The 16,755-nt window shown below is 43.2% G+C and overlaps 1 protein-coding gene across 3 annotated transcripts in view; it reads right to left on the bottom strand.

Moving 5' to 3' along the window:
- LOC145351076 (alpha-actinin-2-like) overlaps positions 1 to 14,694 on the bottom strand; it is a 97,656-nt gene extending 82,962 nt beyond the window's left edge. For all 3 annotated transcript variants that reach the window (XM_080200684.1, XM_080200682.1, XM_080200683.1), the window contains exon 1: positions 14,319 to 14,694. In XM_080200684.1, coding sequence (XP_080056810.1) covers positions 14,319 to 14,513 — 195 coding nt within the window. In that variant the 5' untranslated portion in view covers positions 14,514 to 14,694. The remainder of the gene's footprint in view (positions 1 to 14,318) is intronic.
- Between the last annotated feature and the right edge of the window lie 2,061 nt (positions 14,695 to 16,755).

Below are 16,755 nucleotides of genomic sequence, written 5' to 3'. Positions count from 1 at the left end.
CACCATCCCAAACAATTTTAGCACAGGACGGGAGAGAAGAATGCAGACCTAAGTATTAGCAAATTGTTGATTTCAGAGGAAAGGAGCAGTTGCACTTGCACCCAATTCTATTCTAGACCCGGTGCTGTCCTAAGCCTGGCATACACATGACTGCAATTTCCAGCAGCCAGTAATGAGTGTGCCAGGAGTCACAATTGTTCTGGGGCACAGACTGTATCTAGGGTCCCAGGTACCACCATAACTAACATAAACTAATGACTTCAATCAAGCCATTCAGGTTGGCCTACTGGAGTGTGAACTCCCTGATTAAGGATCCAATTGATGGGCTAATCAAGGAGTCTTTGCCTTGTACTTAACTGGGAGTGTCAGTTCCTCTGATACCCCTGGAGATAGACTGCTGATTGATAGCACCCTGTGTACTGCTGTTAGAGTTTGTAAATAAAGGGATTTTGGCGAGGGGGCATCTGCCTCCACAGACAAACTACAAAATCATACTGAAAATATGTGGCAAATTTTCCATGGAATAAAACTATTTTACATAAGGTCATTTCGGATTATTAAAGGAAATTGACCCATCCATACTTCAATGATATGTGTCAGGGCATCAATGTCAAAGCTTGTCTTTTTAAAGCAAGCCACAATCATTGTTTCTAAAATTATCAGGCAACTCTGGCTATTAAATGTCAAGGTTGTGTGTAGATACAAGTGCCAGTCCGCCAACAATGCCAACTGTTGCATTTCGAGGAAATCAGTAGCACATTCTTTCTCCCAGTTGTAAAGTAACATAGTGCTTCTATGATGCGGTCACCCATATAACAACACTTTAGGTGATGACAGGTAGAATCAGTACTTCGGGCTTGCTTTACTTACAAAGCTTTGAGGCACATGTTCCAAATCCTGTGCTGGCAGTCCACAATTTTATGACAGTTTCACCATGTTAGTCCTGGGAACTGGAATCAGTTCTGATTTCAGATACCCACAGCAACCAACGAGCAAATGTATTGTTCTCTCGTCATCAGCTGCATTTGGAAACATAAACCATCCAATTTGTTTTTTATTTTTAGGGGCAGTGGAAATCAGTTTATTTTGAGGGGAGGCAATAGCCTAGTGGTATTATCGCTGGAATATTAATGCAAAAACTCAGCTAATGTTCTGGGAACCTGGGTTTGAATTCCACCACGGCGGATGGTGGAATTTAATTTGATGAAAGCTATTTGGGATTACGGATCTACTGACAAAACCATTGTCGATTGTTGGAAAAACCTACCTGGTTCGCTGATGTCCTTACCTGTCTGGCCTACATGGGACTGCAGAGCCACAGCAATGCCCTCCAAGAGCAACTAGGGATGGGCAATAAATGCTGGCCAGCCAGCGATGTCCGTGTCCCATGAATCATAGAAAAACTACAGCACAAACAGGCCCTTTGGCCCACAAGTTGCACCGATCTTATCTCTACCTACTAGGCTTACCTATAACCCTCAATCCTATTAAGTCCCATGTACTCATCCAGAAGTCTCTTAAAAGACCCTATCGAATTTGCAAATGAATGTGTAAAAAAAAGTTATGCCCGACAGGTCTAAAGAACTGTTATTTATTTCTGTTTCTGCTCACTACTTATTGGGGAACAATACTGAATGAAAATGTAAAGAAGAGTGCTCAATGTCAGGGAGCTGATAAATCACTGTTCTCTCAGAACTACTACAGCAACAATAAAGTTCATAATCACTTCCAATTTAAATCCAATACAGACAACTGTGAGTTCCCTAACCTGCACATCTTGGGACACTAAGAGGCAATTTAGCACGGCCAATCGACGTAACCTGCAAATCCTACATCAGGGAGGAAAACGGAGCACCCAGAGGAAACCCATGCAGACATGGAAAGAACATGCAAACTCCACACAGACAGGCTGGAATTCGAACCCGGGTCCTTGACACTGTGAGGCAGCAGTGCTAACCACTGCGCCACCATGTTGCCCATTGCATGGAGGTCACCCACAATTTTTTTTTGTGTAGGGCCAGGGAGAACAGAAATTCCCTTTCCCACTCCCACCCTCCCCACACACTGGATGTTTTTTTTTAAAAATATGTTGCTATTTCTCAAAAACATACACAACTCAGTGAAACCCAAGGACCCAGAGGAAAAGCATGCAGACACAGAGAGAATATGCAAACTCCACACAGGCTGGAATTCTGTAACATTCCATCATCCTGGAATGGCTGGGCAGCACAGTGGCTAGCACTACTGCCTCACAGTGCCAGGGACCCAGGTTCAATTCCGGCCTTGGGTAACTGTCTGTGTGGAATTTGCACATCCTCCCCATGTCTACATGGGTTTTGTCTGGATGCTCTAATTCTTGCCCACAGTCCAAAGATGTGCAGGTTAGGTTGACTGGCCATGCTAAATCGCCCCTTAGTGTCAAGGGGACCAGCAGGGAAAATACATGGGGATACAGGGATGGAGCTTGGATAGGTTTGTTGTCGCTGCAGGCTTAATGGGCCAAACGGCCTCCTTCTGCACTGTAGTGATTCTGTGATTTATTTGTCACAAGTAAGGCTTACATTACCACTGCAATGAAGTTATTGTGAAATTCCCCTAGTTGCCACACGCTGGCACCTGTCAACATATCTAACCAGCAAGTCTTTCAGACTGTTGAAGGAATCCAGAGCTCGCGGAGCAAACCCACGCAGACACGGGGAAAATGTGCAAACTCCATACAGACAGTGACCCAAGCTGGGAATCAAACCTGGGTCCCTTGCACTGTGAGGCAGCGGTGCTAACCACTGTGCCACCCATTATATGATTATTAGCAACCTCCATTTCTCCTTTATTGAATTTCACCCGTCTGAGGGAGGGATGTGTTCCAAGGCCATCACTACCACTTTTGCTGAACTTCAAGAATTATATAGAGCTGGATGGTCAAGCCAGTTCCTGATTTTTATCTCTGTGCTATGTTTCACCTCTTCCCAACACTTTCCCACAATGTTTGGCTGCTGTTACAAACTCAATGTATTGAAATGGGACCTGCAGTTTCATCTATCAAGCACTGCACGTTGCTGCCTTAACACAGCATACCACCATCCCAGCCAATGAACATTTCTATATCATTCAATAGTCCATTTTAAAGGGATCGTCACAGAAGTCACTAACTTGACCAACATATGCCAACAAACCCTTCAGTGACAATGAGAGGAGAAGCTTCAACGTAGAGAGGAAGAAAGTTTTGGGGTGGAAATTCCTGAACATTGAATCTAGATGGCTGAAGGAAAGTTTGACAGGGGCTGTGGGAGAACTGGAGGGAGATACAAAGATAGGACCTGGATTCAAACATGGGCATGAGAATTTTAATTATGGAGTTAACGGGGGACTGCTACTTATTGCAGGTATGATGTGGAGAGAAGTGATATGCAAGCGGGTCCTGGGCTATGATAAGACACAGGCAGCAGAGTATTGGATGAGCTGATGTTGTAAGATTTATGTACACAATGGGAAGTTGGTCAGTAAAGCAATGGAATAGTTGAATCTACAGGTGTTAAAATTGAGAGAAGTTCACAGAAATATTACTGTTGGAAGTGGGTGACATTATGGAGTTGGAATTTTCTGATGGCGAAAATATGGGATTGTAAGCACAACTCATAGTTGAATGGGATGCCAAGATTGCAACCAAACTGATTCAACCCAAGACAATGTTCATGAGGGGGATGGAATTGAGAAGGATACAGAGTTGTGGTGAGGACAATGACAGCAATCCGTTCGGTGTAAAGAACAAGCAGTATCTACAAGACACTGTAGGGGTTGATAAATGGTGCACAGCTGGAACAGAGTTGTTAGCATAGGAATGGAACTTGATGCCATGTTTGGAGATAATATCATAGAACATGAACCGTCTCCACCGCTATGTTACACATGTTTGTGCTTACACAGTTTGCCTGCTTTACACATTGCACAATTTATATAGTCTAGTTACAAACAACATTGTTGCCTACACATATTATTGAATTTACCAAAATCTACTATAATAAAATCTGAAAATGCTGGAAATGCACAACAGTAATAACAACAGAAGATGCTGAATAATCTCAGCATTTTCTGTTGTTATTACTGTTGTCCTCACCACAACTCTGTATCCTTCTCCTCAATTCCATCCCACTCGTGAACATAGTCTTGGGTTGAACCAGTTTGGTTGCAGTCTTGGCATCCCATTCAACTATAAGTTGTGCTTACAATCCCATATTTTCTCCATCAGAAAATTCCATCTCCATAATGTCACCCATCTCTAACAGTAATATTTCTGTGAACTTCTCTCAACTTTTACACCTGTAGATTCAACTATTCCTTTGCTTTACTGACCAATTTCCCACTGGGTACATAACTCAATGGGTCTGTCAGTATTGGTGGAGAGAGAAACAGAGTTAATGGCCAGAATTTTACCGCCCCACCCACCATTGGAATTGGAGCGGGCGAGGGGGCGGGCCATGGAAAGGTCTGTTGACCTCAGGTGGGATCTTATGATTTTGGAGCGAGTGAGACCATAAAGTCCCACCCATTGTTTAGAGTCCCTATGACTTCTTCAGGTAAATGTTCAGCAGATCTGGCAGCATCCGTGGAGGAACAAAATTAACATTTCACATCAATGAGCTTTCTTTAGAACTCCAGATTCTACCTGCCCTCTCAGGTAGATATGGTACTATTCAAAGAGCAAGGAAATGTTGCCCAAGAGAATCCATGCCAACCAGCATCCCAAGAAAAAGTGATCTGGTCTTAATCTCATCGCTCAGAGTGCAAACCCAAATCCATCTCCTTGCTTGCTCCAAAAACCAAATTCAAACTGAATCCAATTCATGGGCCCCACAAGAGAGATGAACGAGATCCAAGCTGACAAGATAAGGCATCTTGGGTTGATTCGAAGGTTGATCCTAGCCAAAAGGCAGAGAAGCAAATGAATTGTTTCACTTTTTGAGGCAGGTGTCAGTGCATCAATAAATCCCTTTCCATTGAGAGTGGATTAAGTATGCAAAGTAATTGCACCTTAACAAGGTGTAATTGGTTGTCTTTATTACTGTACAGTGCAAGCTGTAACCTGAATTATAGAGGTAATTAAGTACAATAGGTAAATACACCTTCTATAGCTTCTCAGCCTTTTGGCTAGGTTAAAGCGTCGGATCATACCCAAGACTTTTTCTTGTGATGCTGGTTAGTGCTATATGTTCGCCTGGGCAACATTTCCTTGCTCTTTGAATAGCACCGTAAGATTTCATATCTATCAGAGAGGGCAGATAAGGCCTTGGTTTAACGAGCCATCCGAAAGCAGCATATCACATCTCGACTAATAATGTTAATTCTGATAATAAAAATGTTAAGAAAAGTTAGCAGTGAACAAATGTGTATATTTTAAAAAAACATCAAGTTTTACCTGCTGTGTTTCACTTCAGTGATGTGTGCCAGAGGAACATCAATTACTTTGGTTGGTTTCATTATTGCACTTCACTGCTGTTGTGTCGAGTTTACTTTGAACATTTCCCGTTTTACTGAACGTGATTGCATGTCAGTAAATCAAGCAGCTGAATTCCCAAGGCCTTCTCCTTTTACAGGTGCAGACAGCTTTTTCCCTGCTGCCATCAGACTTTTGAATGGATCTACCTTGCACTATGTTGACCTTTCTCTACACCCTAGCTATGACTGTAACACTAAAATCTGCACTCTCTCGTTTCCTTCTCTATGAAAGGTATGCTTTGTCTGCATAGTGCGCAGGAAAGAATACTTTTCCTTGCATACTAATACATGCTTGTTCTTTGTTCTATGTGACAGCAATAAATCAAAACAAAATCAAGTAATTTATTGGCAGATTTTTGCTAGCCAAGGAATATGGAGTTGGGACATCGATCAGTCCCAATCTCACTGAGTGGATGATAGATGCATGGAGTTGAATGGAAGGATGCGTTTCTGAATGGAGGGCAAATGGTGTGCCTCAGGGATCAGTGCTGGGACCTTTGCTGTTTGTAATATATATAACTGTAACTAGATTGGTTAGTAAATTTGCTGACAACACAAAGGTTGGTGGATTTGCAGTTAGCAATGAGGACCATCAGAGGATACAGTAGGACACAGATCCGTTGCAGACTTGGGTGGAGAGATGGCAGATGGAGTTTAATCTGGACAAATGTGAGGTAATGCATTTTGGAAAGTCTAATACAGATAGAAAATATACAGTAAATGGCATAATCCTTAAGAGTATTAATAGGCAAAGGGATCTGGGTGTACAGGTACACAGGTCACTGAAAGTGGCAATGCAAGTGGAGTCAAGAAGGCATATGGCGTGCTTGCCTTCATCAGCCACGGTATTGACTTTGAAAATTGGCAAGTCATGTTGCAGCTTTATAGCACATTAGTTAGGCTGCACTTCAAACATAGTGTTCAATTCTGGTCGCCATACTACCAGAAGGATGTGGAGGCTTTGGAGAGGGTACAGAAAAGATTCATCAGGATGTCCCTGATATGGAGGGCATTAGCTATGAGGAGAGGTTAGGGAAACTTGGTTTGTTCTCACTGGAGCGATGGAGGTTGAGGGGATACCTGATAGAAGACTACAAGATTATGAGAAGCATGGACAGAGTGAATAGTCAGAAGCTTTTTCCCAGGGTGGAAGAGTCAATTGCTAGGGGGTATAGATTTAAGGTGTGAGAGGCAAGGTTTAAAGGAGATGTACAAGGCAGATTTTTTTACACAGAGAGTAGTGGGTGTCTGGAACTTGCTGCCAGGGGAGGTAGTGGAAGCGGATACGGTAGTGATTTTTAAGGGGTGTCTTGACAAGTACATAAATAGGATGGGAATAGAGGAATATCGTCCCCGGAAGGGTAAGAGATTTTAGTTAAGTCGGGCAGCATGGTAGGTGCAGGCTTGGAGGGCCGAAGAGCCTGTTCCTGTGCTGTAATTTTCTTTATTTTTTGTTCTTTGAATGGTCTACGAATAGTGATGTGTTGAATTAGGGTTGAGTTGTTTCTGCATTGGCAAACAAAGAAGGAATAGAAAGAACTTAAGGGAGATTTTAATTCCCCTACAGCAAGTATTAGTGGAGAGTATATTCAGTGCAGTGGACTTGTCATCATATCTATGCTCATTGAATAATTATTGTAAAATTTAGTGATAATCAGCAGACAACTACCTGTGAATAGCACAATACTGTCAAATCTACTTCATCTATTCTCATGCATGATTAGAAAGTTAGGTTATTGATTGGAAGTGGACAGCGAACAGGGAGCTTTTAGCCAGTCATTCTGATGGATGGTAGTGTGCCTTAATCTCTCCTTATTCTTGCCCAGTCCCAATTTCCATCTTATTCTTGACTGTGCAGTTCTGCTCACCTCTTCTTTTCCTAATCCCTTCTCCCCCTGCACACAACTCACTCTTTCAGGCTCACTTTCTGTGTGAGAAGTAGTTGGATGCAGAACAGTGACTGTACATTTAAATTCTTCACATTCTGGAGAACTAACGGGCTCTCCTACCCATTGCAGCCTGAGTATGGATTGGTTACCTAATCCTTTGCAGCAACACACCCTGCCAAATCCAGGAACTCACTCGCCCTCCAAAGTCACTCTGGAATATTCACACAAGCAGGCATATTTCTAGAGGCCAACTAATGCACCCAGCAACTTAATATGCAAGTCTATCAGCGCTCTCTTGTAACGTCAGCTCATCGAGGTCCTTATCGGAGGCCCCTGCAGCAACACTCATCTGTGACCTTATCCTCGAGTGAGCAAACACAGAAAACATTCTTTAGTTCTGGCACAGCACTAGCCTATTGGTGACTCATAGAATAGAATCATAGAAACCCTACAGTGCAGGAGGAAGCCATTCGGCCCATCAAGTCTGCAATGACACAATCCCACCTAGACCCTATCCTCTTAACCCCACATATTTACCCTGCTATTCCCCTGACACTATGGGTCAATTTAACATGGCCAATAAACCTATCCCAAACATCTTTGGGCTGTGGGGAAAAAATGGAGCACCCGGAGGAAACCCATGCAGACACGAGGAGAACATGCAAACTCCACACAGTCACCCGAGGCCGGAATTGAACCTGGGTCCCCGGCGCTGTTAGGCAACAGTGCTAAACACTGTGCCATCCGAATACTTGCAGCTTCCAACTTCATTTTAGTCTTTAAGGAACATATTGTGTGGATATTTAAGCCGGTGGCTGCGAATGTTAGATCCAATGATCGTTCACAATGCTTTTGCTTTCTTTCCTCTTCCTGGAACTGCTGAGGCTGGGCAGGCAGCAGTTCCTGGGTGACTGAACAGAAAATCAGAAGAGAAAGGTTGGATTGAAGAAAGGGGTGAGATGGAAAGCAAAAGATCCATGACCACACCATCAGCAGTTTGCTCATCATGCCGGACAGCAGGATGAGAGTCAGCTGGGTTTAAGAAAAAGCATAAGGCAGGAAAATACCATCATTCATGTTCTTAGCAATGTCAGATGAGATGGGTTCTATCACAGATAGCTTCAAGACACAAAGTGCCACCATCTCTACAGGACTCAGGAGATGCAGGTATCCATGTCCACGAGGGTTCTGTTCCTTCCCTTTCTGTACTCCTGCAAGGAAGTGAGAAGAATGTTGACAGTGTGTCTAGTTGGAGTTATGTGGAAGTGAAAGGTGGCAGTGAAGCTGAGAACAATGGTAGGTATGTTTTAGCATGACTTGGTATTAGGACTGAATACAGAGTTCTAAGGAGTGATGGGGTGTGATGCATTGAGCAGCATAACAGGCTTGTGATGCATAGGAGGTCTTGTGAAGATGCATTCAATGGCCTGACCCTCTATGTTAGGTCACAAGAAGTCTTGGTCCTTGAGTCCAGATGACTTTCCTAGCCACCTCCTCCCAAGCCTTTCTGAGGGTGGACTTTGAGGGTCTTTTGGTCTTCAGAGGAATGATGGCGTTTCGCCTCCTGTCAACCTCCATCACTGTGGCCTTCAGCACTGCATCCATGATCCTGGAGTTCCCCTTCTGCGCTGGTGTTCAATTTTCCTTGTTTAGAATGACAGCATTAGCAGTTTGCAGTGGCCTGTTGCAACTCAGTGCAGCTTTCATGCAAGTGGGACAGACTGCCTTTAGTTACAGAAGGCTAGCTGCACCATGTGTCATCAGCAAATCACTTCTCAGCTCTCTGCGGTGGATTGAGGCAGCCAGCAGCACACAAAGATAACCAGGAATGTTCGAGTCACCCGGTCAATGCTATTATCTGGTAAAAGAATTGACAGCACAAAATCTACATGTTGCCGACCTTTTAGTTAGTTTATTTATTAGTCACAAGTAGGCTTACATTAACACTGCCAGGAAGTTACTGTGAAAATCCCGTAGTCGCCACATTCCCGCGCCTGTTGGGTTACACTGAGGGAGAATTTAACATGACCAATGCACCTAACCAGCACGTCTTTCGGACTCCACCTATCTCCACCACAATCGACACAAGTAGGACAAAAATTGGTTCAAACCAATTTGCTTCCGATATAAATCACTTTTTTTAAAATTAGTTGGCAGAAAATCCTGCAAAGCTCACTGATCTCAATGTCTGAATGTTCCTGCTATGTCCTTTGGGATGCAAAGCTTCTCATCAGGAATGCCAATTTGTTAAGTCTATGCTACATTATACTAAAGTGTAAATTGATACGTACAAAAGCATTTCTCCTTTCGTCGCAAATATGGGTAACATTCAATTCAGAATGTGAGCTGGAATCTAACAATTGATATAGAATGATGCTTAATTCTGAAAGTGTTTATATTTTTCACTAAAACGTGCCACAAGGAGAATGCATAAAACACTACCTTGAGTTCTGCGGCACAGCGAAAATAAGTGCTTCCACTACCTAATATTTTTCCATTTAAGAACATAAGAAATAGGAGCAGGAGTAGGCCATCTAGCCCTTCGAGCCTGCCCCGCCATTCAATAAGATCATGGCTGATCTGTCGTGGCTCAGTTCCACTTTCCCGCCCTCTCCCCATAACCCTTAATCCCCTCTCTTATCAAAAACCCATCAACCCGTGTCTTAAAAATATTTAGTGAGGCAGCCTCCACCACTTCAACGGGCAGACAATTCCAGAGATTCACCACCCTTTGAGTGAAGAAGTTCCTCCTCAACTCTGTTCTAAACCACCCCCCCCTTTATCTTGAGGCTGTGCCCCCTAGTCCTACTGTCTTTTTTGAGCGGGAAGAGTCTCTCCACCTCTATCCTATCCATCCCATTCATCATCTTATACGTCTCAATGAGATCTCCCCTCATTCTTCTAAACTCTAACGAGTACAAGCCTAGTTTATTCAGCCTCTCCTCATAGCTCAACCCCCTCAACTCCGGTATCAGCCTAGTAAACCTCCTCTGCACTCCCTCCAAGGCCAAAATATCTTTGCGCAGGTGCAGCACCCAAAACTGCACACAGTACTCCAGCTGCGGCCTCACCAATGCCCTATACAGCCGCAGCAAGACCTCCCTACTTTTATATTCAATCCCCCTCGCTACGAAGGCCAGCTGAAATCTTTTTCAAATGCCCCGTTATTAATTATCAATGTGTCATTAATTCCCCTGCTCCTCTCCAAAATACCAGCATGTAAACGACAACTGGTGCAAGGTCACTTATCTCCAGCAAGCTGTGCAATACCTTATCTGAACTTGAAACTGGCACAGATCTGTGCCTGCATCTATGATTTATGTTATTTTGTAAATCCTTTCTCTTTTTAGGTCCCCTGTACACCACCACCAACCTAAAAGACCTCTACAAACAATGCCAACAGTTGAGTCGAGGGAAAACCCCAGAGTGACTTGTTACCTGCTTTTTCCACCCTTGTGCCTTCTTTTCCAGACTATTACTTGAAACAGATGCAGGGAGGAGCCAAGCACTGACCTAACATGCCAAATTATGAAGGGTTTTGATAAGATAAAGAAGGAGGGACTATTTCTGGTGGCAGAAAGATCAGCAACCAAAGGACATAGATTTAAGGTAATTGCCAAAAGAATTGAGATGAGGAGACGCTTTATTTTAAATAGTACACCAATTGATCATGATCTGTAAAGCACTGCATAAAACTGTGGTGGAGGCAGATTCAGTAGTAACTTCAAAAGCTTATTAGATACATACTTGAATATATACTTGAAATATCTTTGGCCTATGGAGAAACAGCAGGGCGGTGGGACTAATTGGTTAGCTTTATCAAGGAATCAACATAGGTCTGATGGGCTGAAGGATCTTTTTTATCAGGATCTGGGCATGTTTGGGATGAAGAGGAAAACTTGACTTGGTGTGATAACTTCTTATGTGATGATGAAACCAGTTGAGAACTTTCTTCAGCTGAAGTCAGCTTAATATATTTAAGAAATTTAATGGAGGCTTGAGCCACAGGATTTGCATTATGTAAAAGATAGAACTGATCAGGAAAGAGTTAAGTCAGCCAGAAAAATCCTTGATTTCTTTCTTCTTCAACAAATCGGACCAAACAAGTTGTTCTAATCACCACCAGGAACACACAAAAACATAAAAAAGGAATGCAGTGCAATGGCTAACGGGGAAAATTTCCATGTTCCTATGCCTATTGTGGGTGACTTGGTTAGCAAAACTGCCTCACAGCACCAGAGGCCCAGTTTTGATTCCGGCCTTGGGTGACTCTCTGTGTGGAGTTTGCGTATTCGCCCCATGTTTCTTCCCACAGTCCAAAGATGTGCCGGTCAGCTGCATTGGCCGTGCTAAATTTGCCTTTGATGTCCAAAGATGTGTAGATTATGTGGATTAGCCATGGTAAATGCACAGGGTTACAGGATAGGGTTGTGTGGGGGTGGGGGGGTTGTGTCTGGGTAAGATGACTTTCAGAGAGTTGGTGCTAACTTGATGGGCCTTCTGCTCTGTAGGAATTCTAATTCTATGATCATCTGGGAGAATAAGCACAGGAAAACTGTGCAGGGAGTTGAAAGTACATTTCTTAACAAAAATAAAAACAAAACGTTGGAAATGCTCAGCAGGCCAGACAGCATCTGTGGAGAGGGGAACATTGAAGGTCGATTGTTAACTGTTTCTCTCTTTGCAGATACTGCCCAACCAGCAGAATATTCCCAGCATACTTTGACTTGATTTATTATTGTCACGTGTATTGGGATACAGTGAAAAGTACTGTTTATTGCGTGCTATACAGTCAAAAAATACTGTTCATAGAATACATAGGGGGAAGGAAAGGATAGCATGTAGGATGTAAAAGATTTAGAGTTCATTTTTAAGACCATAGAACAAGAGTAAAAGATGGAATTAGAGGGTATGCTGGGGACAGCTCGCAAGAAGTCACCTTGCTTTTTGTGTTTCTATTTCAGATTTCCATTATCTACAGGATTTTGCTTTTCCTTCAACATGCGCAAATGCTCCATGTGTTTGTTTAAATGAACACAAAATAAAACAATGCTCCATTATGCTCAAACATTCCTAACTGCCCCATATTGTTACATTTCTGTTACCAATAGCCCAAGGTGCAGAAACAAAAAAAATCTGAATCATTCTGCTTGTGTTATTTTTAGGATTCATACATTGCTTGCTAAAAAAAACTTCCCAGATGTATGAAGTGATTTATTAAGCATCTGAAGAAAGTCTATTACTTTCCCTTTCTCCCAACTCTCCCTCTTTCAAATGTTGCCTTGTTCTTTCTGAATCAGAAGCCAAAGAGGGATTAGGGAATGAATTCCAGACAGTGGGGGAAACATCCTAGAAGGTTTTCCCACCGATGAGGGATGTCTAGCAACACAACGTCAGGTTTCAGGCTAAGGAACGTAGAAGGCTGCAGAGGCAAGCTCGGGTGAAGCCATGGAGGGATTTGTAAATTTGGAGGCTGGAGATTTTAAATCCTATAGGACATTTGATTTTGATTTGATTTGATTTGATTTATTATTGTCACATGTATTAGCATACAATGAAAAGTATTGTTTCTTGTGCACCATACGAACAAAGCATACCTTTCATAGAGAAGGAAATGAGAGAGTGCAGAATGTACTGTTACAGTTATAGCTAGGGTGTAGAGAAAGACAAATTTAATGCAAGGTAGGTCCATTCAAAAGTCTGACAACAGCAGGGAAGAATCTGTTCTTGAGTACGTGATCTCAGACTTTTCTTTTTCCTGACAGAAGAAGGTGGAAGAGAGAATGTCTAGGGTGAGTGGGATCCTTAATTATGCTGACTCCTTTGCTGAGGCAGAGGGAAGTGTAGACAGAGTAAATGGATGGGAGACTGGTTTTGGAGCCATTGCATTGTTTTATTTTGTGTTCATTTAAACAAACACATGGAGTGTTTGTGCAGGTTGAAGGAAAAGTAAAATCCTGCAGATAATGGAAATCTGATATAGAAACACATAATTGATGGCACCAAAGCAAGGTGACTTCTTGCAAGCTGTCCCCAGCATACCCTCTAATTCCATCTTTTACTCTTGTTCTATGGTCTTAAAAATGAACTCTATATCAGCAAAGACCAACACTGTCACTTTTAACTAATTAAAGCAGAAAGTATGAAAGACCACTTGAACAGGAGCGTTTGGCACAAGTTTCTATTAACCTTAATTGAACGGGAGAGCGCAACTGCTGCAAATAATTCTGGTTAAATACTGTGGATTAGGAGGGATGAGAATTCCCAGTGGACTGCAGTTATTATTAGACGCTGTATCCATTCTAATCCTAAAGACGTCACCAGCTGTTCAAACACTCCTTGGCACATCCCATACCACGCAGAACACTGGAGTAACAATATGAACATGCTGATATCAGATTCATTCTACAGTGTGGCTCTGACGAAGGGTCATCCAGACTCAAAATGTTGGCTCTACTCTCTCTCTCCACAGATGCTGTCAGACCTGCTGAGGTTTTCCAGCATTTTCTGTTTTTGTTTCCAGCATCCACAGTATTTTGCTTTAATCATTCTACAGTGTGACTGCATCCTGCTGTAACCGCTGAAAACAGTACAAATCTAAAGATTGGTCTTAATTGATAGTTTAATCACTGTAACTATCAGAAAACTGATACAAAACAAATAGTTTACCCCTGAAACAAGTTACTGACCAGTATACACAGTTTGTCCCATTTGTCAAAAAATAATTGCATTTATTTCCAATTCCTTTTAGGTTCTTGTACTCAAACTTTTATTGATAATGATGAAAAATAGTCACTTTATTTATGGGACTCGAGTCTACTTTAACTCACTTTGCTAACGTGGATTTGTACCTTCCTTCTCTATGAACACGTGTTGCCAAAGGACTTGTTTCTGACTTAGTATTTATCTTAGGTAACAGAACAATAAGACACTGACCTTTCTCTGCTGCTTCTCCCAGGCAGGGTCCAGGAGCAGGTCCCTGTCCCAGTCTTCCTCCTGCATCATGTACTCCTCCAGCTCAGTCTCATAGTTGTGGTGGTTGTAATGCACCGTCTCTTCTACCTGGGTCACAGTATGGGTCTGGACATGGCTCATCGTGCTGCTGCTAGTGCTTCTCATTTGGGACATCATGATGTTTAAACTGGAGGGCCTGGCAGGCAGCTTTTAGGTGTGTGTCTGTGTGTTTACTTAAAATGAAAAAGTCCCCCCCGCTCTCTCACAGGTTAGTCTGGCACTTTGGAGAGTTTGCTGCTGTTAGTGAGAGATGTTGCTGCACTCCCTGCTCCTCCGCCTGGTCCCCTTAGCTGTCAGCCCAGCGCGTGCCCGCGGCGCCGCTCTAATAGCCGCGGTCACGTGGGGGACGCGCCCCCGACAGGCCGAATGGAATGCGGCGGTCGGCGCCGCGCGCGCGTGCGCGAGAGCTACATATTGCCACACAATTCTACCGCCTCGCCCGCCCGGGTATCGGGGCGGGCGAGAACGGAGTTTCTCGGGCGGAATATTTCCCGAGCCTTGCCCGAGCGAGCTCGTAAAATTCAGAGTGCCTGGACTGAAGCAATTAAATAAAAGCAAAATTACTGCGGGTGCAGGAATCTGAAACAGAAAATGCTGGAAAATCTTAGCAGGTCTGACAGCATCTGTGGAGAGACAGTAGACCCAATGTTTCGAGTCTGGATGACCTTTCATCAGAGCTGAAGGGAAGGAAAATTGGATGAGATTTATACAATTAAATACTTGGTTGTGTCAATGGGTGGCAGCCTGGCATCACACCCTAGGGAGAATTTCCCGTTCCGCCTGTCATGAGAACCATAGTGAATGAGGGGCAGACTATGGAAAGGTCTGTTGACCTCGGGTGGGATTTTCCGGTTTTGGGATGAGCACGACTGGAAAGTCCCACCCCTTGTCTCTGCCAGTGTAGAGACACCCAAACTAATCATTTACAAACAATAAATTAATCCCATGAAACGCTTTGGGACTTTAGCACGAAATGCAAAGTCAAATATTTGAAAATGGTGCAGACACAATAGGCTTCTTTCTGTGCTTTAAAGCCCTATGACTCCAGGGATGGCATGGTGGCACAGTGGTTAGCACTGCTGCCTCACAGCGTCAGGGACTTGGATTCGATCCCAGCCTTAGGTGACTGTGTGGAGTTTGCATGTTTTCCCCATGTCTGCATGGGTTTACAGGACACATGGTGCCAAGTGCATGTACATACAGGATGCTTAGTGCTAAGTGCATGTACGTACAGGATGCTTGTTGCAAAGTTCATGTACATTTGGGATGTTTCGTGCCAAGTGCATGTACCTACAGGATGCTTGGTGCGAAGTGCACATTCCTACAGGACACCTGGTTCCAAGTGCACGTACATACAGGAGGCTTGGTGCCAAGTGCATCTACAGGGTGCACTGACCTGTTTAATCTTGCCTCATGTGGTACACTCTACTGCAGCAAGAATGTACCCAAAGATAAAATGGAAAAGACTTCAGGCAATCTTTGGGAATAATTTTTGGCAACTAATTTTTCAACATCCCATCACTGATCCACAGGTCATGACCTCTACTTTGGAAAATATTGCTTTAGAACAGGCTTTTCCAACCTCTTCATTTAGGGGACCACATTTGCATATTTTTCTGATTCAAGGGGCTAATTTGCAAATTTCAGAAAGATAGAAGTTTGGCACTACAATAAGCTGACTTTCAAAAAAAGGTTAAGATTTTAAAGAAATAATTGCTGAGCAGAAGTACAGTAATGTCATAGCAATAAATTAAGTTTAAAAAAAGTGAGAGGGTTAATGTATGTGTGTAGGTGAGTGTCAGAAACCTGAGATAGGCATGAGGCAGACTCACTCCCCTAACACACTCATTCAGATTCTCCCACTCCCTTCTACCTAGTCTCAATCTCTATCACTCCCCTTCACACGCAGTCACTTGCTCTCACTTCTACACACATAGTCACTCACTTCTCATTACCCAATGCACATAGTCACTCACTCTCACTACCCAATACACACAGTCACTCATTCACTCTCACTACCCAACACACAGTCACTCACTCGCACTCATTCCTACACACACAGTCATTCACTCACTCACATTCCTACACACACACAGTCACTCACTCACATTCCTACACACACAGTCACTCACTCACATTCTCTACACACACACAGTCACTCACTCACATTCTCTACACACACACAGTCACTCACATTCTCTACACACACACAGTCACTCACTCACATTCTCTACACACACACAGTCACTCACTCACATTCTCTACACACACACAGTCACTCACTCACATTCTCTACACACACAGTTACTCACTCACTCTCATTCCTACACACACAGTTACTCACTCTCATTCCTACACA

The sequence above is a fragment of the Carcharhinus amblyrhynchos genome, chromosome 12 (genome assembly GCF_965287045.1).
Source record: "Carcharhinus amblyrhynchos chromosome 12, sCarAmb.v2.hapA, whole genome shotgun sequence".
Taxonomy (NCBI): domain Eukaryota; kingdom Metazoa; phylum Chordata; class Chondrichthyes; order Carcharhiniformes; family Carcharhinidae; genus Carcharhinus; species Carcharhinus amblyrhynchos.
Note: the sequence above shows the minus strand (reverse complement) of the source record. Positions and strands in the feature narration are given on the sequence as shown.